Source organism: Diadema setosum, chromosome 19 (genome assembly GCF_964275005.1).
Source record: "Diadema setosum chromosome 19, eeDiaSeto1, whole genome shotgun sequence".
Classification (NCBI taxonomy): Eukaryota; Metazoa; Echinodermata; class Echinoidea; order Diadematoida; family Diadematidae; genus Diadema; species Diadema setosum.
This window is the reverse complement of record NC_092703.1, coordinates 19,271,918-19,294,610: the sequence shown is the minus strand read 5'-3', so window position 1 is coordinate 19,294,610 and position 22,693 is coordinate 19,271,918. Positions and strand designations below refer to the sequence as shown.

Sequence of the window (22,693 nt, the reverse complement as noted above, 5' to 3'; positions counted from 1 at the left end):
AAGATGAATGAGTGTGAAGCCTCACCTATCTAGCCACGATATGACTGTCTTTGCTGCCGTCACAATTTCAGCGACGAGGACCAGGATGGATGCCGGAAGACTCTGTACCTGATTGCCGTCATTCTTGCCCCCATAGGAGCCATTGCGACTACGGCTCTGAAGGAACTTGACAAGGCAGTTGGTCCTGGTGTTGAGGTTGAGAGTAACAGACTGTAGGTCCTCCACACTCTGGCGATAATGCTGCAGAGAGACCAGTGAATGCATGTGTAAACTAGCAGCCATTTGATAGCCCCCTAGTGTGGTAGGGAACAGGAATGGTCATGACTATGCATGACTATGTAACCTGCAGTACCTTTCATCAATACAGCACTATGAGAAATGCACTTGTTTATTCACAAATACTTAATATAAATGCACATCACTTAGATGACTTTTGTATCATAAACCAGGAGTCAGACATGTCATATATCCAGTCCTTGTGTCATTACCACACCTGGGATGCACAAGTTTAATGCCGACCGAAAGTGAAACCAATAGTCTAATCATACTCAATTCCATAATAGTTTGAAAACTTTTCATTTACTTATTCTGTACAATTTATCAATGCCTGAGCTCTCAAAACTGCCATTACTGCTGATGTTATTACTTCTGAGATATGTTGCCCTGTCTCCCAAAAGCATTCATACAGCTGTGGGAGCCAGTACAGGTGCCTGGCAGGGCTGACAAAGGAATGTGACTATAAACCATCATTCCTTTCATTGATCTTTCAGACTTAGGCTTGAATATTCTATCTGGAAGGCCTACAGAGAATATGTTTGCATTATTATAATGCTGTCTGCTAAAGGCTGGCTATTGTGACATTTCTGATTTTTTTGTCCTCTCTTTGGTAAGCTCCACAACCTTGAATTACACATGAAGCAGGAAATATATATTAAAAAATGACAGTTCAATCTATGCCATTGATTCTGACAACATTTGCTTGTTGAGCAGGATCTACTTTGAAGTCAATGCAACTCATTGGAGGTGCTTGTGTCACTTACATTTCCTCCCAAAAAGATAAAATTTCCATCGCTTCCTACCTATGTTATTAAGTACAAAAGTGGCAAATCAAAAGAGGGATAGTTTGTGCCCTATGCTGATGTTGCTGCACAATATTGTCTGTTGTCAGTGCCATTAAATTAGTTTGTGCCATATGTAATAATATGTCTCACGTGCTCAGGTGTGATCTGAAGTCATTTATGTTGGATATTGTCAGATACAGTATTGTGTAAACGATATACCTTGTTGCTTTATTCTCAGGAAGAGATAGATGAAACATCGTTGTACTGCAACTTCCTTAACCCATTGAGGATGGACTGATTTTGCTACAACACGCATTTCCCATAGACACCTGCCCGAGTATACTCGGAACTCGTCCTCAATGAGTTAACACCAAGGGTAGTCAAACCTATCAAGTCTGTCTTCACATGTTGGATTTAGCCTGATGAACTGATTGGAGAGTCATGCGATAAAAAACTGTAATGAGTATAAATCATCTAGCAAACATGATCATATGGCTTGATAGGCTCTGCTGCTCATTACAATAGAACATTTATTAGTAGTCCACCAAGTTTGGCACTGTTCTAATAGTTAACATCTCTCACAGATGCAGTACATAGCCTTGTTCATTAACATTTTACCTGCAGCACTATGCATACTGTAGCTGAGAGAAATATTATGTCAATAAATCAAGCATAGACACATGATGTGATACAAATACAAACAATACAGTGTTTAGTGTTCATGTGGTCTATTGCTCATCACTTTAAAAAACAAACAATAATTCAATAGATTAATAAATAATGATAATGTGCATCATGTGCTTTTGAAGGGCAACTTCTGCATACCACATGTTTAACTCTTTAACCTACAGCCTTTGTGGTTAGTCCTCTATACAATGGTACAACAAATGTGTTTATACAATTAAATGATTTTTAAAACATTTTTAAGGTATGCAGTGGATGAAGTACACTGGTTGGTAAATAGAGTGCCTTTGTAAAGGGACACTAGTTGGTAATAGGCAACACTGCCCTCTACTGATGAGAGCATGTAATTTGTTCACTGACAATGATGCATGATCACATAGACAGACACAAGTAGACGCACACAGGATATCAGAATAATGTGACATGGTGTTTATTTCCTCTCTCTGGGAATAGAGCAAAGACTAGGGTACATGCGTGATCATCAACTAGATTCCTGTTAAGACGTCTGACAAATGTACACTCTGAATTCTTACCAAGGATATCTCAAAATAAAACAATTGATCAACACTTTGAGCCAAATACATTGAAACACAATTCTCTTTCAAGTTCTATCCATTCATAAATTATGTATGATTTTTCACTCTTATTTCACAGACAATGCACCTTTGTTTCATATATAGATTTAATTTGGGTAAGAGAAAGCAAATTGTTCTGAGTCATCTCATTGAGCAACTAAAACTGTAAACAACTATTCCATTGACAGGAAATGAAGCGATAAAGCATGTTAGCTTCTGGCTTCCTAATTAGTTAATAGGCAGCACACCTGGTGTTGTTAGCCAATTAAAGGGATAGAGTCATCTCTAAAGGAGCATAAGGTAAGGTGAACATATCATCAAGCGTCAAAAGTTGTGATACCTCACCTTTCAATTCATACCGCAATTAGAGTCGCTATGCTGTGGCATTACGAAAAAAGTATCCGTTTTGCCACCATTTGTTTGAAGTCGATTTTACTGAAAATTTCCTCTGGTGTTACTGATTTTGAAACAAAGGTAGCATCGGGTATGATGTTCAGATAAATGATAAAATGCCCGTATGATTATGAGAATCTCCTACAAACAGCATGATTATGTTTACTTGACAATAGTTATCACAGTGAAAATTCTAAACTACATCTATGTCTATTCAGATCTATCTTTCTGGATAGATGAATAGGTAGATATATAAACATATAAAATGATTAGTGAAATTAGAAGTACAGCCAGAGATATATGTCACAAATAGTTACTTTTAGTGGTATTTTCTTTGACTAATCAAAAGAAAAAAAAAGCTGTAAAAGCACTTGGAGAGCGAAGACCTCCACCAAGCAGCTCATTTCCACCAATATACATGTCATATTAATGTATATTATGCTGAAAATGGGCATATTTCCCAAAGATAAAGAATCCTTTCTAGTGTCTCTACCTTATAGTAGGGCAAATATGTAACAAAATTTGGCCGAGATGCTCACATCTAGCGGAAAGTATGAAATTTTGCATATAGGGGTATTTTGGGGCGCTGATTTCAAATATTGCTGGATCCAAGAGATCTGACCACGGGGTCGGCCGCCATTTTGAATTTCAATATGGCCGCCATCACGAAACAAATCTAAAGATCCCTATCTTCAGTTCTGAATGACCTGTGGCACCAAAATTTGGTACACATGAACGTTTTGACATATTCAATTTGATAACAGATCGATTTGAAGTGTCTGACAAACAACGAATGGCCACCATTTTGAATTCCAATATGGCCACCTCGACGAAATATTCAAAATCCCTATCTCGATTTCTAAGTGGTGAGTGACGCTGAAATTAGGTGTAAACAAGTATTTTAACATACTGAGTTAAAATATTAACTAATGTGATGTGTCTGACAAACGCAATGCCTGCTATTTTGAATTCCAATGTGGCTATGAAGACAAACACCACGACTAACATTCACGGGCATGTCAAAAAGTGCAGCAAAAAGGAAGCAAAATGCACCTTTCACTGACGTCACAATGTAAATACAGCAGCGCCCACTCAATAAGTTACAAACGCGCGCTCAATCAGGTAGCCTAATTACAAACGCGAGATAGAGATTTTCAACACTCCAACATGACAACTTTGTATAAAAATTCAAATTGGCTGCCGTGCAGCTTGTCAGACATATAAAATAAGTCCGTTATTGAAGTCATCATATCACCATGCTTTTATGTATCAAATTCCAATGGCTTATGCCATTCAGAACTGAAGATAGGGATCATTGACGGCGGCCATATTGGAATTCAAAATGGCGGCTGACCCCGTGGCCAGATCTCTTGGATCCGGCAATTTTTGAAATCAGCGCCCCAAAATACCCCTATATGCAAAATTTCATACTTTCCGCCGGATGTGAGCATCTTTTTCACATATCTGCCCCACTATTAGCTTCTTGCTACACCTCGAGTGCGCATATACACACAACACACCTAATGTGTTACAACTTGTACGCATGGGTTGAATTTACTGGTTTTTTGGACCTATTGGTATTTGCCAATGATAAAGAATTCTTCAAGAAAAAATACATTCTTAGATCCAGATAGTGATCCAGATCACTACCAAAATTTTAACAGCTGTTCCATGTGCCATTATCAACTTTTCCTGTAAATTTCATCCAAATCTGTTCACAACTTTTGAAGTTATTTTGCAAACAGACAGACAGACAGACAGACAGGCTGACAGACAAATAGAGAGACTAATGCCAGCAGAAACATAACCTTCTTGGTGGAGGTAAAAATAGAGATAATTTATCTTGTTTGGTGGTTTTGTTTTGTTTTTCCTTGCATGACTATCAATATATTGCCCCGGAAGATCCACAGAACGATATTTTGTTGCAAGAGTCTTGGGGTTCAGTAATAGTTTGGGTCTTTCTGAAATGTAAAATAAATTTCCTTACCATGCCTTCATCAATGTTACAGGTCTCTGAAATTTCCAGGGTACTTGGAACGGATCGGTGTTATTCAAGCAAAGTAAAGCTACTCCTAAATGCAGGACAGCATAGTGTCTATGGCTGGTGGCGCCATAACTTTCCTTTGCAAACCTTACCCTCTTATAGCTTCCTACTGTAGCAATGTTGTCAGTGTAGCACTTATAATAGTTCAGCTATGTTTGAGTTTATCTCACCTCCAAGCTTGACATCTGAGAGAAGAGTTCCTTGAATTTCTGTATCATAAGAGCCTTCAGAGTGACTCTACAAAGGATACTCAACAACTTGGCTGCTTAAATAAAAAACTGCACCACAATCATGGCTAATATTCCTTGAAATTTACTTGCTTGATGGTCACCTAACCTTCATGCAGCCATATCTTTTGTTAATCTCAGGTATATGACACATGGTTGTGTCATTCACACAGATTGTTTATATCCACCTCATACACACTTTTGTCAATTGTCATCTTACTTTCAATAAGTGTGATTTTCTAAACATTTGTTGCATTATTATCATTATTATCACACACACTGCTAAAGATGCACCACTGTAATTGAATTATAACTTGTAAATAAAGGTTGCTAACTTTTGAGAGAAGAGTAGCATGTAATAATTATGTGAAGCTTACATATGTAAAATCTGGTTCCCGACATACTCAATGTGCTGCTATATAAAAATCAAAACACCATTTCCAAAAATGAACAAGATTTTCTCCAAGGCATGAGTGAATATTTCTAAAACAGAAATTTAATTGAAATTTGACTTTGGATAAACTGCTATATTGGACCACCACTTTGCTTCTGAGCCCTTTCTATAGTGAAATGCCACTTTTTCCCCACACATATCACAAGCAGTCACTGCTCAATTCCCAAACAGTGAATGCTTGCTGAAAATCTCATCAAAAGAGACCATAGACATCCATTTTATGCATCACATGACTCCACTTCAGACAGAGAGGCATATGGCATCTACAAACAATCACATAGCTCTTAAAGTCTCACATTAAGGCTAGGATGTCCTGTACCGGACATGGGGGGTTATTGCATTTCCCTCAACGATTGGGGCATTTCCTGGACAAGTTAGGCCCACTTGAGCCTCCTGCCTGACCATGACATAGCGGAACTTGCTTTCTTTGTGCAATACAAGAGCAGTTAGGATGGAGAAATGAAGGCAGGGGTAGAGATAATGGTAGAATTTGAGATGGAGAAGAAGAATGAGAAACAGAGACAGGGACAGACTGAAACAGAGAGAGAAACAGACAGACAGACTGACAGAAATCAAGACAGAAACAAAGATATAGAGAGAGTGACTTACAGAGACATGGAGAGACAGAGAAAGAAAGGGAGAGAAAGGAAGAGAGAGAGAAGGAATAGAAACAGAAACAAGCATCACAGAAGCTGCCTTGGAAGGTCTCGCTGAATTCTACTGGCATACATTGACAAAGTACATCTAAACATGAAAGACAATTTGAGCTTGTTGGAAAGTGCACTCTCAATAGATCTATGCACACAATTTACACAACTAGTTATGAAGGGCTTATGTAAATCACTTGCTCAGACAATGCAATAGATTACTAGTAATGATCAACATTGCAACATGAGAGGTGCGCCATATGTGAACTAAATAAAAACTCAGAGTATGTATCGGATATCATTCTCGCATATAGAAAGCCAATGCGGTACCAAAGATCGGTTTTTTCAAAAGAAACTCAGCCAAAGAAGCAAACAGTTGTTTTGATTTTCATGAAAGCAAAACAACATCATAATGGATGTTTTACTTGAATATAAAGAATGAGAATATGATGACTTCTAGATATGAAACCACATAAAAAACTCCTAACTTGTTTTGATGACACAACAAAACTCCAAACCTTTCACTTCATATTTGTAGAAATGCACTTTCCTTGAGAGGATGTGTAAGAATATCAAACCCATAATAAACCATGAGCAGAGGTTATGACTGTTGTTGTTTTTCCAAGAAAACAAACATCAGTGAAATATCAACCAAAAAAAAAAAAAAAAAAAAAAGTGAAAATAATTCAAAATATTGCCACCATGACAGCTCTTTGGTTTGCCATCGTGTATACTGGGTACCTTTTCCAACTTTGTGTAACTGTCATAGTAAAATTATCTTTGCCTTTGGGTTAATTCATTCTGTTAGGACACCTACAATGTTCAGTATCAGTCTCAACCTAAAGTTCAGTTATACCATGTCACAGTGAGGTTACCCAAAGGCAGTTTGCTGGAACTGGATACCTGACAGAGCTCTGTTATTCCTGCATCACTACTGGTAAGTTGTAATGATCCATACACATGGAAAAGAAAACCCTCTCTATGTTCCCTTTTACTAACAATCCCAAGTAATCTAGGGATATCATTCAGTGCTAATCTCTCCTTCTTTTTGTCATCCTACCTTCCTATTTCACACCCCTCATCCATCTCTCCCACATTTAGGTGTTACCCCTAGCGCCTAATCATAGCCCACTATCTGCCCCATTCCCCAGCCCAGCCACCCCTCTCCCCTTCATCCCACAGTCCACGGCCCACTTCTCACCAGGTTGCAAAGAAGGTTGATGGCATCCAGCATGATTTCCTGATGACCCACTTTCTCTATGTCCAGTTCCTCTAGGTCCTGAGCGGTCATCAACAGGAGCCGGTCTCCAGTCACCTTTCTGGTCAGCACAGTTTTAATGTATGGATGGAGAACTGAGTCCAGACCTGCACATAATGATATCAAATATACAAGTATTACCATAATTTATTGTATGAAGTTGATTTTCTCATTTACACAAAGATTTCACTTGCCATATGATACTGTAAAACGAGGAATGTTTGCGTGCATTTTAATTTCGTGAATTTTGCGAGAGCCAAGTTTCGCAAAATTACAATGCACACTAAAGACCTTGTCTTACACTGTGTGCATTGAATGTTAGAGGCAACTCGCGAAAATTTCATGCTGCGAAAAAGGCTGTCGGCTCCCATTCGCGAAAATTTCATGCCACGAAAGTATTATTTTACAGTACACTGTTCAAGCAGAAAAAATAGGATTTATATGATTTTTATAGATTTTCATAGAACTATACAATCCACTCCAGCCTATACAGAAGCTAGATGTAGCTGTTAGGACAAACTTCATAACTGGAGTTATTACCTCATTTGGTCATCTGGGTAACAAATGCCGGGATGCTGATAATGGTATCCTTTGTGGCCAAACTCTCATTAGTCTGTGATTACACACCCAGGCAGTGAAGGAGATCAATGATTAAAGGGAGTATGTCCTACTGCCCCTGACTCGTGGTCTAAATGATCCTGTGAAATGAATCACCGGCCTTGGGCCCACACCTCATTGGTCATAATGCCACCCTGCCATTTAGCATTATATATGTTTTCTTGACGTTGGGTCTGCCACAATGCACACATCCCTCGATTCCATCACAACACATGGATCCGCTTGCTAATTGCATTCAATATCACGGCATCATAATCACTGCCGAGCATCTAAACTCACTATTTGAGGGACACATGTGAGTCATAACATGTTATTCTATGAATGTTTCACACCAACAAAGCTATAGAATGATTTTAGTCATGTCTGATAGATGGAAAGATTTGCATTTAATAAGACTATCTTGCCTCTCCTAATCATCTTCCCCAGAGGATCTATGTACTACATGTGATGAATTTAGATCAGAGGAGAGCTATCTAGTACAGAATTACTGATAAACAATGGCACAGTGCACAAAGTTGAATTTGCAATGACAAAACAACCATATAATCAGAAACATATTTGAATCAATAAGTAATCAAATCTGTTGTTATCCCATTCTGGCATGGGATGAATCAAAGAGATACAAATGAACATAAATTTATCATTTTGTCAGGTCTGACTTGGGTATGATATTTTCTGGTTCTCCTATGAAAGAAAATAAAAAGACATTGTTTGACAATTTCATATATTTGCACACAAAAATCAAACAGAGAAATCTTAAAGTGTTGACTGAAACAGTTTGTTTTTCAAATCCAACTGAAATGTTAATGTGATGGACAATCATGGTAGGTCAGTGAGTGAGTGTGCTGGTGAGTCTTCATCAAAATATGTGGTAACACTGTTCCTGTGAATGTTGATTCATCATGCCCATCTCTTCCATCATCATAACTTCAATAAAGTAATATCTTTTTGTCTCTGCATGACCACTCAATTGAATCCATCTCTCCCACATATTTTGATTTCATAAAATCTATCTATCTATCCATCTATCTATCTATCTATCTATCTATCTATCTACAAATAGTACAGTGTATCTATCCTGTATATATATACAATGTATACAACATTCTCATAATTTGTGGGCGGAAGGTGAGCATACGATATGCCCGATTTCATGGTGCAGTATATACAACTTTACACATTTTATGGGCACATGCCTCGTTTCATTATTCCAACCAGCAGTCAATGACTGATCTATATTGGAATCTATACTTTCATCTACATCTCTCAAAAATTATCTTTAGAATTGATATGCATCTGCTTCATAAAGTCATCAAACATCACCTTCTCTCCCCTTTGATCCCCTTTCCTACCTCTCAGATTTTAGGCTACCATGACATCGTTCCCTAACCCTTTCATTCACCACACATCTCCCTAATAGTAATGACCTCATGACATCTTCACAACAATGACACAGAAAGTCTTGTCATGGTCTTTATCCCACGTGTTCATCTCATTTATCGCTTGAGTTTGCATCCTGGGGGCTGCAGAAGTACTTGGTCCCAAGAAACCTTCATCCCCCTCTTTACCTATCACCTCCCCTGACCTTCAAGGCAGTAGCCTCACTTACAGGCTCTTTCTCTCTTTCCCCATTCATCTCCTCCCCCCCCCCCCCCAAAAAAAAAAAAAACAAAGCAAAACAAAACAAAAACTGCATAGAAAGCAATCACAACTGGCAAGAGTGGGAGTATAATAAATAGCACATCTAGACTTTGCATACATATTCTCAACATAAATATTTCCTTATTCAATACAAGTTCTAGATGCTCTTTTAAATTGCCTAAGGTCCATTGTTGTGATCTTTTTCCTTAGCTTTTGTGATAATACAGCATAGTGTATTATACAGTACAACAGTATCTAGCACAACAAAGCCACTGGAACAAAATTGCATTTTGTGCTCGTGATTAATCTATATAACATTCTATATTCTATACTCTATTCATCTTTTCTGCCATTTAAATGTCTTGAATGTGGCCCTAACCTGGAAAAATAATATATTATTTGCCATTTAGGGCCTAGTTAAAGGGTGTAGCAGCATATTTGTTGTTGCTCAGTCCTATTCAATTTCATGTTGGTCAATTGCAAGTTGGCAAAGCTGCACGAGAGAATGCCAAGACTGTTTAAAAAAACAACAACAAAAGCTCAGAAGCTTTGTGGAAGCTGAAAAATGATTTGCCAATCTATGCCTCAAAAAAATGATGTATCAGTTAATAGACCACATTCTAACATACTAGATTACTACAAATTCTAGACCTCTTGCATTATATTCTACTGCCAAAACCTGTTTTGAGATGATCTGGTTTTGCTTTATTTGCATGAAGCTTGCTGTTAATGTGTTTTAGCCGCATGGCATGCCCTCCATTTTGAAGTCTTCCTATCAGTGGAATGTTTTCTCTTCTTAAATAATTATGGTAATCCTCCTTGCATACAACAACAGCCAGACAAATGTTACAAGGAGACTTTGCATGGGCTTTCTAACAGAGTCAGATCACAACTCCCTGAAATCTCACTCCCGCTCCAATACAGTCTGGACAGTTTCATTTCCACATGTCAGACACATTTTGGAAATGTGAGAATGAGAGATAGAACAAGTATGTTAATGAGTCAAAGTGGCTAACAGCAGGCTGTGAACAGCAGTCTCATTAAGAAAGAAAGGGATGTGCGGTATCCTGAATAGTTCCGTGAGTCAACAAGACATACGCTATGGAACAATGGACATCTCTTCACAAACTATCTAAAAATAGGAAGACTGAGAATCTTTCCAGGACAAACATTCGGGTTATTACAGAGTATGACGTAAATAGCCAGTAAGCCATCTCCTGACTTCTACCCACAACACACTCTCTGCCTCCCCCCCCCCCCCCTCCCAGACATCAGTCCTTGTCACTATCTAGACTTTTCTGAACCCGTCCAATACAAGACAGAAATATGATTCATATCTTAAAGGCACTAAATGCCAGCCTTCATAAAACACAAACTATTTGAAGGGATTATTTTATTAGGGACTTTTAAAGGTATACTGTGAATGTTGTGATATGATTATCCATGTCACATAGATCTGCAGCAGTGGATGCACCTGGCTGGAAGATAGGTTAGGGCAGTCCATGGACTGGTACAGTTATTCAGTTAACTCTGCCCAATGCCTGGCAGCCTTGCCCTAGGTGCATGCAGCGTCTGAGTATTTTCGTGCAACCAGCGTCTGAGTATTTTTGTGTTATTGCAGTGATTGATTATTATGGCATGTCACACTTGATAAGTATCTCAATGCAAATTGGCATTTTCATGATATTCTCCACATAACAATGTCCCTGTACCTATGCATTTAACAGAAACAACATCTCCCTCTTAGTTTGAGAGAGCTAACAATACTGTATCACTGTTCCGGGAATGACACTTTATAAACTATCACTTAAGTAGAGTGAAATTACCGGTATGCATATTCCATACGCAATTTGATTGTACAAGGTAAAGTTACAGGTATATAAAAAAACAAGTCTTGAATCGTATGCTGTGGCACGTGGACTTTAAAAATTAATCCGCTCTGAACAGAATCTACTTTACCCAAGTGAGGCCTGGGAGTACTAGTAATATTTTTAGGAAATTCAAATCCCATAAAGTGGTTTGCACACACTGCCAGAGGGGGGCCCCTGTGTAACAGCATCATGAGACTTCTTTGTGAGACAATAATATCTTTGGCTCTTAGGGGGATTGTTCTCACACACTCATCAGTATCACAGATCTGCTCCTGTCTCCACAAGTCGCAGCAAAGATTTTGCATTTCCGGCCGAAGAGCAGCCAAATGGCCCAGCAGGCATTAAGCAGTGAGTCTCCTCAGGGCCCACAGCCCTCCCTCTTGAATAAGTGGGAGGATGATTGAGACTACTATGGCCAAGTCAACCCAGCTACAACATGGTGTTATTAATCACTTAATGACGTGCAAAGGCAGCCACAGACATCCCTGTGCTACTCAGAAAGGGGAGAGGTTGGATGGGAATGGAATCAGCTGAAGGAAAGGGAAGAAGACAACACGTGGCCACAAGAATACATGTAGGCTTACCTATAGAAAGAGTGACAAAATGGTATGAGATGTATAATCACTGATGCTAAATGCAGACAACCTTTGAAGTCTATAAATAACACGGAAATGTCAACATGTTTATAAAAATGCATCCTGTTACACTTGTTTATGGCTAAAACTGTAATTCTTATAAATTCCAATGGAATGCAGCACAGGATCATTACAACTGAAACTGATGAATGGCCAATTGTACAATTCAAGTCAATCAAACTTGACTTAAGAAAAAATGGGGGACATAAACCATCTGCATTATATTCAAGATATACTACAAGACTGAATTCAGATGTCCACTCCTTCATCTAACATCTTCCAGCCAGTACTTCAACTTCAGTATGCAATGAAATGGTAATGGCAGTCTCATCACTGAAGTTTTCATGTGATCAGCCAGAACAAGGGTAAGGAATAATTAATCGTGCACCCCCCCCCCTTCTCTCCATGACATCATTCATGAACAAATGGCATGTTCTATTCCACACATTGCAGTTTCACACATACGGTATTCTTTTCCTTGCTTTATACTCACTCTCCACATACAGGTTTGTCACACACTTTACCAACAAGATTAAATACATCTTGAACAAACCTGCCTTGGAGGATACTTCATCATCCTCAACTACAGATTCAAGCTCCTTAACTACCTCTCGCAGAACCCTACATCTGTTACCATGGCACGCATGACATCAACTCAGCCTTAGAGATTACATCTCAGATGCAGCTTTCATTTTAGCAGACTTAGATGTGAAGTCAAACAAAAATGAAACAACGTGCACAAAATGGGGCAGGGAGAGGGTACTTGCAATCGGTTCCTCTACCCAGATCACAGTCAAGAGAATCAAGATGAAGCTGAGATACTATACCAAGTGTAGCCAATTCACACTAATGTTTACCATCAATATGGCTTTCATAGGGATTCATCGTGACATCATTCACATACTGTAATACGCTGAGTATTTTGTGAGGTTTTTATTTTTGCAAATTTCGCAAGTCAGGTGCTATTTAAGAATTTAAAAACACACAAAAATATCCCGATATGAATGTGACGTGCACACATACATTTCTCCACTGGGTACTGTACTCCACAATTGTGAATTTAACCACTTGCAAAATTGTCAGGAAGTTGTGATTCATGAAAAATTTGACTTGCTAAATATATGGTAAATACAGTATCTAACCAAAACAAACTAAAAAAAAGTAAAAACAAAGGAAGAGGTTCAATGTGGATACACAAGATCACTTCTCATTAATTTCTCAGTTTCGTGAAGTATAACAAAGTGAGAGACATGTGAGAAGTCTCATCAGTAGATGGTCACATGATTTCCCTAGATTCCAACATCAATTGTCACCTAATCAATACTGCTGTCTACCATTCAGATAAAATGTATCAGAACAAGGAGGGCAGAATTTGAATAAGTAGAATTCATCCATGAGGATTTATATTAAAACTATTAAAAAAAAATCAATTATATAGGATTTGGAAGAGACTCACAACCTCGTTACAAAGCCATTACATCATTTGTTAATTCAGAATCTCACAGGTACAGGTTTTGTACTGATGCTGAACAAAGTTGAATTGTGTAAGAACCCATGAAATGCTGAGCTCACTGGGGAAAGTCCCTGATTATTATGGGGACAATAGGGGGTAAGTTCAAACATATCAAAGGAACAGTAAAAGTACAATGATCAGATTTTCCACTCAACTCCACTCTTGTTTGCAGAGCCCTAGTTTATACAGGGTCTGAAATACTGTACATAACAATTCCAATACCATCTGACGGCTTGCACTGAGAGAGGCTCTGGCTCCATTACTAGTACTTGGCTGTGCACCATATTACAAGTGTACAATCTATCTGGAATGGTTGGTGAATATCAGAATAATACTGGAACAAATATCACATATACCAGGAAGGATGCTAAATGTTTATTTGTACCATTGTAAAACATCCATGGAGTTTGTGCTTTTCTGCTTCTCAATTAATGACTTCATAATGAAATGACTTCTAACATCAATGACATGCATAAAGATATATCAATCTCTAAGAAGATCTTGAAGGGCAATTACCCCACAGATATATTGACAGAGTCTATGCCACTTGGTGCTCTCATACATAAAAAGACATTTGAACCAGCATCTATGCTCCCTAAACTTGAACTGGTTTGCAGATAGGTTGTATGGACGTATGTAGGCTTATTGCCTACAAAGTTCTAATCCCTCATGAATGCTGGATAGTATGACAGCATTCTGTGCTCAGACAGGGAAAGGGTAGTTTTAAACCACTTGAAGAGGCATCACACACTACATCTCCATATTTCAAACAAATAACAAGGCCAAAAGACTGTAACAGCTCATCCTCAAAGACAACTCACAGACAATGATGAGGAATAAGACTGCATAATGTTTTCCCCCAGAGGGCACAGTACAATAAGCTTATTTGTTCGCCTCTTTATTGCACATAAAATATTACAATTAATCAAAAGACATTACAATACAAAAGCTTTTACACATTGGTCTCAGCCAATCAGATTCAGGCATTTATGTTCCAGGGTATGATAATTGTTATTTTCAATTGTGACAATAGTGTTAAATTTGTATGCCTACATAAGGAGAAATGTAAAAACAAGTGTAAAGTCTGCAACTATTTAAGGCAAATACAGTGCAACCATTGAATCCTTGCCTATAATGATCCTAGGATAATACTTATAAAACATCTAACAGACAAACAAACAAACAAATTGCATTAGAACTTAACTTTTTAACACTTTTTTTTTAAACCTATGATAATACTTATAAAACATCAAACAAACAAACTGCATTAAAACTTACCCTTTTTTTAACAAGGAATCCCTCTCTTTTACAGAATTGACAATCTCAGATGATCAATGTACATTACACTCTGTCTGTTAACTGCTGCACCAAAACATTTCCTGAACAGATTCCAGCTGCTCATTCTTCTTTGACAATGAAATAAGGAGTTGAGTCCTTTTCATTTCAATATGGGTTCTCGAGCCTATTAATGACCACAGTCAAGTAAAACCACATGACACCATACCATTTTGGACATATCATGTGAGCATTCGAGGAAAAGATCCTGATGTGAACACACTAGACTCAAGCTACCAGTACTTGGTGAGACTCATCATACCCTCCACTGTCAATGTGACAGCTACCTTTAGAAAGCTGTGGAATACAACACCTGATGCTGTAGGCTGAAATGCTCAAAGTGGAATGATCAGCAGTTAAAACCATACCTGGTATTTCATGAGAACATTGAGCTTGGTTGCATGTGCTGGTTACACATCGATCGAGTAAGGTACATGTATGTACTCACTTGCAGTGAGAGAGCATGAGAAAGAACACTGTTATCTCTATAGATATCAAATGCTCAGTTTAAAAGTGACATACCCTGACAAAGCCTACAGCTATTGGCTGCTATCTTGGCTTGATCCCTTCTCCACTTTCCACTTACCGTCAGTGAGTCACACTGCCCTCTTTTTTTTTCAAGGTCTTCTCAATATTCTCTGCCAAATTTAGCTCACAAGCATGAAAACAAACACTAGTTCTAGCAATGCTCTCTTTTATAAGCACTTCACTCAAAGTCTCTCAACGTTAATCTTTTATAGAAAACAAGGAATTGAAAATGTCTTTTCCTTTCCTTATATCTGTCATATTAGCAAGGGACAGGAATCATGCCAACAGTCCCTACAAATACAATTGGCCCATTTGTATCATAGCTTTAGGTGGTGTCAGGCGTAAACATCTAGTATTAGTAAATTGACAGACTGGAAATATTGATAATTCAAAGGACAAGTTCACCTTCATTAACTTAAGGATTGAGAGAATGTAGCAATATTAGTAGAACACATCATTGAAAGTTTGAGGAAAATTGGACAATCCGTTCAAAAGTTATGAATTTTTGAAGTTTTTGTGCAGTCACCGCTGGATGAGAAGACTACTGCAGTGTATGATGTCACATGCGCACAACAATATAAGGAAAATATAAAGAGAATTTCACAAAATTTCATCTTTTGAAAAAAATACACATTCTCTTGACTCGTTACTAACATTATGTTATGGGTAATATTAATCCCATTGCCTTTAGGAAGAGACAAGTCAAGTGCTCTTTTATTATGCGAAAAAAGAGAAATTATGTTGAATTTTCTTTACATTTTCTTTATACTATTGTACTCATATGACATCACGAGCCTTAGTAGTCTCCTCATCCAGTAGTTCCAACACAAAAATTTTTAAAATTCATAACTTTTGCATCGATTGTCCAATTTTCCTCAAACTTTCACTGATGTGTTCTACTAATATTGCTGCATTCTCTCAATCCTTATGTTAATGAAGGTGAACTTGTCCTTTAAGGTAAACTCCCTGCCTAACAACCATAATACAAATTCTATGGCATGATATCAACAGCAGTTGTAATACTGTCCATTCATATCCAACTGATAATTTGTGCATTCCTGTATCCCTCTTGTCTGCCCTATTTTGTCTGATTTTTACTTGCTGGTGAAAATACTGGAGAAAAATTCCACAATGCAAAATATTCCAGAGTGCAATGAGTATAGTTTTAGTCTCCACAAGCCACACACACACTCTTCAGATGACAAGGTGATACATTGTACATCCACCAAGCCACATAAAGCTAGCTGTGCATATTGGATTCCATCTACAAATGTATAATGTCTAAGTTCCAAATTCAACTATTTTGCCACAGGGTCACTTATTCCCGGCAGACAGAATGTCTAGTAAACAGAGTTTTCACTGCCTGTCCACAAACTCTGCCCAAATACTGTACAATGGAAATATTTTCATCTCAGAAAGTGGCTATTTCCAGTGGACTGTTCTGGATTCTAATGCTAAATGTTTGTTTGTTTGTTCGTTTTTGTTTTCTAATGAGATTAAACTGACCACTAGTTTGTTTTTGTTTTTTTAAGTGTGCTTACCTAAATTCAGTGGGTTAGCAAGAGAATTCCAGTAAGCAAGTTTGTGGTTGCTATTTACAGACTGTGCAAGCTAAAATTAGGCTAACTTCTGCATGAAGTGACAAATACATGATGTTTTGCTTTAAAATCTGCATTTGTTTTCTGAACAGCAGGTTTTCTGTAAACCGTGATTTATACCACTGATTATGATCTTGGGTTAAATTTGAACCTTTCATCTAAAAACTGACACAACGGTGGGCCAGATGCAGGGAAAATCGAACCATGGTGTTAACATACATTGTGACCTAAATTTACACTATGATTTAGATTGAAACCCCCCTTGAGAATATGAGTCACTGGCATCAGATGATCCATATCTCAGAATAAACACATTTATGCTGCAGTGGTAACCATTATTACATTTTTGTGGCAAAACTTCCCCTTCTATAGGAGATAAGAATGATACCTGTGAAGTATTCCTGCGTAAATTGAAATAAAAAAAGAAATACAAAAATCTCACAATGCATCACTGGTTGAGATGGAGATTCAAATTTTCACTTTTGGGGAAATAATTAGAAATCATTTATCAACTATTAAAGAGCATACAATTTTAAGAGGTATTCAAAGTTCATTTGACGAAAATAAGTGTTAAAATGGCTGAGATATCTAAAAACTAAGTAAAACAAAGTGGTCCTAATAAAAGGTAGGTCAAACCTTATTCTCTTTATTCCTTTTATCACTCTTTGATTTGGGATATCTCAGTCATTTCAAAACCAATCTTCATCAAATAAACTTTGAATTCCTCTTAGAATTGTGTGCTCATTCATATTTCATGATTTAGGTTTTTCATTTTCTCACATAAAAAGTTGGAAACCTGAAGCCCCACCACAACCAAAACTAAACCATGCCTTTAATGCATTCTGCATTCCTGCTGCACAATGCACGTGCAGACTGTACACATACATCCTTTGCTGCTTGCGTTGAGTAAAGGGAGACCCATAACGAGGTATAGGCCTACATTTTAGGTATCATGTGAATCCATCCTATCGAAAGTGTGTACATAGCTTTGAAATGAATCAAGTCATTAACAACGTATAGCTGAGTATAGAGTTTTGATACCAACAATTGTGTCTCAGTTACAAATGACTGGTTGAGGGGATGTTTTGTTGTGGAAACAAACACTTTTCTTTATGCTGATACAAAATAACATACTTGTATTCTACAGCCTCACATGCCTGGCAGTGTCTTTCTCTAGTTTTCAAAGAGCTGTATGTTCAGGCCATGATAGTAAAAACAGCACAATCTATTTGCACCCATTTAAAAAATGTAACACCATTATGACTGAGGAACTCTCTGCAAGTTTTTTTTTTTCCATAACATCCTTTCTCAAGTCACATGGCATCATATACTCCAATTCACCCTTCCTCTGAGTGTGGTTACAGAAAAGCCTTACAAGCCACACCTGCGAGGCAGTGCCTTAGTCTGTGTCCTAGATGTGGTGCATTGTGTTCGTCAGCTACATCATCTAAAATTCCATCTCGAGAAACCCACACACTTCACTCACAACAAAAGTATACAGCATGCCAGAATGCAGGGTATGCATTAACACTGCTCATGGAAAGTGAAGCAAGGGTCCCCATAGAATGAATTATACAGCATATAGGTGCTCATTCAATAGGCGTCGTTGTATCATGATACAGTATTTATTTGATTGCAGCCTTGAGGCTTACCGGGGAGACAGTTTTCATTTTTCTATTGTGCAGAGAATTCCTTGGAGAGGGAGAGGAGTGGAGAGAAAGAGATGGAGAGACAGACAGGCAGACATACATACAGACAGACAGACACAGAGAGAGGGAGAGAGAGTATGCTTTGAAAATCAAGAATTCATTTTGTGAGACCTCCAACTCCGTCAGCCTTTGGCAATCTTTCATGTTCATGATTTGATTCTTGTTCTCCTCGGCACACATTCTCTTACAGCAAATACCTTCACCACAATCTAAAATTTTCATTTTTTTTTTTTCAGCTCCGAGCCTGTATCAGCAATTAGGCCCTACCTTTTTCTTTCTCCCTTCCTCTTTCTTTCTTTTTCCTCATTAATTCAACATATTTTTCCTTTAATATGTGTCTGCCATTTATTGTTTTGGTGCTTTATACTAAAGGGTTGTTAGGGTTGTTGGATATATAGTTCATAGAACATGATAAACACAGACAAAGTATGCAATACTTGCTGGTATTTGGATGTTTTGAAGCCACTGTCAAAAAAAAATGCAAAAATTTTTGCGGTACATTAATTTTCGGGTATTTCACGCTACTTCTGGAAAGCACGAATTCTAAAACCCACCAAAATATATATATATCATATATATTTATCTGCACATTCAGAATGGGTTGACTATTGCACAGCACAAATCAAGGACCCGCAAATATGTTTTTGAGCCACTCAGCGCCAAAAATTAATCACGCAAAAATATCAACGTTTACAGTACTTCAGCAATTTCAGCTAATTTTTTTTTTTTATGTCAGTGGCAGCTAGCTTTTATGAAATGCAGTTGCTGTGACATAAGATGACAGTGCCCGATATGGGAATTGGCTAACATGATCATGATCAAACAAGTAAGATTTCATTTAAACCAGGTTTAAAACAGACATGAATTGCCTTCATGTGGGGTATTTTTGATATTTTTGCCCCACAGGCTCTCAAATCCATGCTAAGACCCTGAGAGCAAGCTCCTTGGGTTGTACTGTAAGTAACATGGAATTGAGATCCAGCAGGGTGGAACAATAATATCAACAATGCCCCTAAAAGCAGACTACATGTATATATCTGTTTATGACACAATATGATAACAGGCTAGGCTCTATGTATTTGATGCTTCAGCGTACAAGCTATTATCTCACACCGCATGGAGGTCAGCGTTGGTCAATAAATGAATCTTGCTTTTTAGGAAATGGCATCTCTCCAAAGAGTCTCATTGATTGCCAGACATGGCTCCTTGTGAACAGAGCACAGTGCCCTAGTATTTAGCATTCACAATCAGTGTGTGTGTGTCAATGTGGATTTTAAAAAAAAAAAAAAATAAGTGCCCTACTGTACTTCTTTAGATCTATATTCTCCAGTTGTCACAGATTTCTTGCATTTTAATCCTTTGTAAACACAAAGTACTGTTATATTCTTTTTATTTCTGTAATAATTTTCAACTTTTATATGTGAAATTTTAAAACATCAAATCAATTTTAGTTCCCCCTCCCATCATCCTGTAATTTCAAGAGACAGCATGTAAAGCAACCTTGCTACATACACTGTAAAAGCTCATGCTATCAATAACTGCAAACAACATTCCTTCATATGTGAAACAGAAACTAACAGAATTGCTCGGTGCACAATAGAATGCACAGAGTCGTCCATACTTCATATGGATATGTTAAGGATTTTGTCATTTCAGCATGGCGGAGAAAGCAGGTCTGTGGCTAAAGACTAATGCTACCCTAGATCACCAGGGAGGGAGATGAGCTTGAGGGTGGAATCCTGGCAGCCATACAATGAACACAAGCCAAAGTATGTGTACCACCAGGGCAGCTATCTACCAGCCTGCATCTTACTGCCTATCTAGGCACAAGGTAAGGAAATAAAAGAATTGTCCATCCATGCACAGTCTCTTTATTGTTTTGATGTAAAAATCAGCCACTCCAATTTTCTGCCGACCTCAAAAGCTCCTGAAACAATTCATGTGTGGAGAAATAAACAGTCATGGAAGCAATTGAGATGTTGTTTGTCTGCAGCTGTTGAAATTTCTTCAGGTTCAAAATTACAGAGCACAGATCCCTCTTTTGAAATTTCAATTTACAACAAAATAGAAATGAATTTGAACCACACCACATATAGCTAAAAAGACTTTTATAAAAAGATTTTGGAGCCTGCAATGATTCACTGTGATAGTAGCATTACTTACCACTCTTCCCTTTACAATCACAGAAGACATGCAGTGGAGTATATGATGTCACAGAAGACAGTCTGACTGGTATGAGACTGTTTTCTATATGGCTTCAATGTACAAGGTAAGTTTCGCTATATGATGAATCTGGTTGATCCATGAAGAGTGATAGTGTGCCACAGTAACATGCTCCACTTTAGATGCACCATTCCTACAGCCATATGCCACAGATGTCTACATACGCATTAAAATCTGGCAATCAAAGGAGTTGTATCCTTGGATTACAGATCATTCACTGCAGATAAATGCTAAAACATGGCTAAGGTAGTATCATGGGACATCTAGACTCTAGTTGCTAAGGCTACATCAGTTGTCTCTGCTGATGATTTGTGCTTCACTCTCATACATACAATTGTACCATTGGTACTCAGGCAAAATATGAACTCATTTCTCTTGCAACACAGCCCCCACTAAAATTTAAAAGTGCAGACCATCCTACTGTAAACTCTGCAATCTGAACAAAATTTTCTACTGATAGCACTGCTAGCTGTAGCTAGAACCTAATGGGCAATTCCGCGGTTAGTAACGTTACATTTGAACAAATTTAGATATTTGTTTTTACCACTAAATTACCATTTATTCACTTCAAGTCAAAATTATGTCAAAAACATGTTCATCCTTCCCAGGTTTATGATACAGAAAAGAATGAACACAATCCAAGAAATATTAGAATTGCTATAGCAACTTAAAGGGCTGGTTAGTAACGTTACGAAAAAAGGACATGACAAAAAAATCAATGTCTTGTAACAAAAAGTGTGCAAAAATTCAAGTTACTTCAAACAAAGTGTTGCATTAATTTCAATTATTGCATCATGACAAATGTTCATGCAAATTTTTTTAGCAGTTCGACCAATAATTTTTTAGCTAGACCCCCAAAAGCATGGTTAGTAACGTTACGGTTAGTAACGTTACATTTGTCCGGAGTAATTCCGCAGGTCATTTCACCCTTTAGTAATTGACAAAATGTCACATGACTTCTGGAGTATTTATATGTATTCATCTTTTACCCTTTAGCAAAACTTTGAGGAAAAAATTTCAAAGGAACCCACTGTAATTTGCATTTAAGTGAATTTCAGCGTCCCCAGTCCCACATGTACATTTTAAATGATGGTTTTAGATCTCACAAAATCAATGAATACGAAAAATAAAATCTACTGAATTTGAAAGACCCTAATGATTGGTGAACATCCATGGCATTAGTTGATACCTAGATCAAAGGGTAAGATAAAGAGGCACATTTCTTTTATCCATGTCATGTCCACCTAACTGCGGAATTGCCCTAATGGAGAAATTACACATTACAATCACACAACCTGTGCTTTCCCCATTAGCATTGTATGGATGAACATGTTAACATCTTCAGCAGATAATCTACTTGAAGTCTTCTATTCAAGAACGGGACACAAGGCAAAAATTAAATGTGTGTGTCTGTCTCTTTGTCTGTCTATCTGTACCTCTGTGTATGGGAGCATGTGGCACTGCTTTGGAATAAATTCAATCAACAGAATTTACATTACCGGTACATCTGTAATTAACCTGGTCACAATTTACAAATTGTACAAACATGGAGATCATACACGTACATTACACAATAGAACATGTTTTTTGGTTAAATCATTTTCTTCCATAGGTACATGATATGACACCTTGCCAATCAGTCTTCAAGCACATTGCTCTACAGGAGAGAACTGTGACGA

General features: G+C 37.7%; 1 protein-coding gene across 1 annotated transcript in view; it reads right to left on the bottom strand.

The window, feature by feature from the left end:
• LOC140242318 (connector enhancer of kinase suppressor of ras 2-like) overlaps window positions 1-22,693 on the bottom strand; it is a 96,072-nt gene that overhangs the window by 42,004 nt on the left and 31,375 nt on the right. Inside the window, exons 2-3 of the mRNA XM_072322057.1 lie at window positions 7,287-7,450; window positions 26-240 (exon numbers count right to left, since the gene is read on the bottom strand). Of these exons, the coding sequence (XP_072178158.1) occupies window positions 26-240; window positions 7,287-7,450 (379 nt within the window). The remainder of the gene's footprint in view (window positions 1-25; window positions 241-7,286; window positions 7,451-22,693) is intronic.